This window comes from Echinococcus granulosus (genome assembly GCF_000524195.1).
Source record: "Echinococcus granulosus chromosome Unknown EG_S00806, whole genome shotgun sequence".
Classification (NCBI taxonomy): Eukaryota; Metazoa; Platyhelminthes; class Cestoda; order Cyclophyllidea; family Taeniidae; genus Echinococcus; species Echinococcus granulosus.
Window position 1 is genome coordinate 1 of NW_020171180.1, and position 1,187 is coordinate 1,187.

A 1,187-nucleotide genomic window follows, 5' to 3' on the forward strand; every position below is an offset into this window, starting at 1 on the left:
TGGTGAGTCTAGTATAAAAGGCGACACAACTCAGCACGCAAGTCAGTATCATCGAAAGCAAGTAGACTGCAAAGGAAATGGAATTCGGGAGTTGTCCAAGTTCGTATGCGTTGAAGTTGGCAACTGTGGGTGAGAGTAAGCACAGCTCACAACGTGAATCCGTGTGCATGGCCGTCCGTGGTGGTGCCGCAATGTGGACAACCGTGTGCTTGGCCGTCTGTAGCGGTGCCTCATTGCGAGAAGCCGTGTGCTTGGCCGTCTGTAGCAGTGCCGCAAAGTGGCCAGTCGTGGGGATGGCCGTCTCTGTGGTAGAGGAAAACCACGACTGTTTTTATGTTTGCACCGTAGTTTGTGAAGAAGTCTCCACCTTCCTTGAAATTGGAGGAGCTGGTTGATGGTGTGCAAGCGTGCCTCTTGTACTTTTCTGCTTTTAAGGCGAAATAAATGCTACCCATTCCGATTGCCTTGAGCATTTACTAAATTCATTACCAAGCATCGTATTTCACGACGCTGTTAATGCTAAGTGATCAGCGACAGCAGCAGGAAGCAACCAGATGAAAAGTATGTGGGGAACGTGATGAGACTCCTGAACTGGGTTATATCACGTAGAAGACCCAGCCGCACTAGAGTAACACGCCCTGGTCAAATATCCTTAAGGAGAATGATTTCTCTGTCATTGCGTCAGATGGTGTAATTTAGTGTTTTCCGGAGTCTCTTCTTAGTAGAATTGAAATTAGCTGATGTGAATTGATTTGAATTTGTTATTAAACTCGAAGATTACTTCCAAAGTATCCGATGCAACAGGACAAAGTTTTATCAAACTAAATTACTGTTCTATGATGCAATATTTGTTTTAATGTAAAGTTGGTCTAGCTGGCAGACTGGACTTCCATCTTTGAGGAATAGTTATCCATTAGATCTATAATAACCTCTTTTTACGATCTCAGAGAAGACGTGGTGTGCCTCAGTGGTGTCAGCGATCCATAAGGGGACGTCTTGTTACCCCCTTGAGTGGTTGGCTACTCTAGGCGTACGAAGTGAATGGTTTCAGGTATGGATGTCTATAGTCACGGTGACTCACCACTGCTGAAGAATGAAAGGAGTCCAACTTTGGATAATTTCCAACCATTGTTCTCTTCACGATAGCCCCTACCGCCAAAATGTTCCTGGAGGTCGCATATGACCCC

At 45.5% G+C, this 1,187-nt stretch overlaps 1 protein-coding gene across 1 annotated transcript; it reads left to right on the forward strand. All coding sequences in view use genetic code 11, as the record gives it.

Moving 5' to 3' along the window:
* Positions 1-77: 77 nt before the first annotated feature.
* EGR_11304 (hypothetical protein) lies at positions 78-395 on the forward strand (the record flags this gene model as incomplete). Its single annotated transcript, XM_024500545.1, has 1 exon — positions 78-395. The coding sequence occupies one exon, from the start codon at positions 78-80 to the stop codon at positions 393-395; it is 318 nt and encodes a 105-aa protein (XP_024345041.1).
* Positions 396-1,187: the final 792 nt, after the last annotated feature.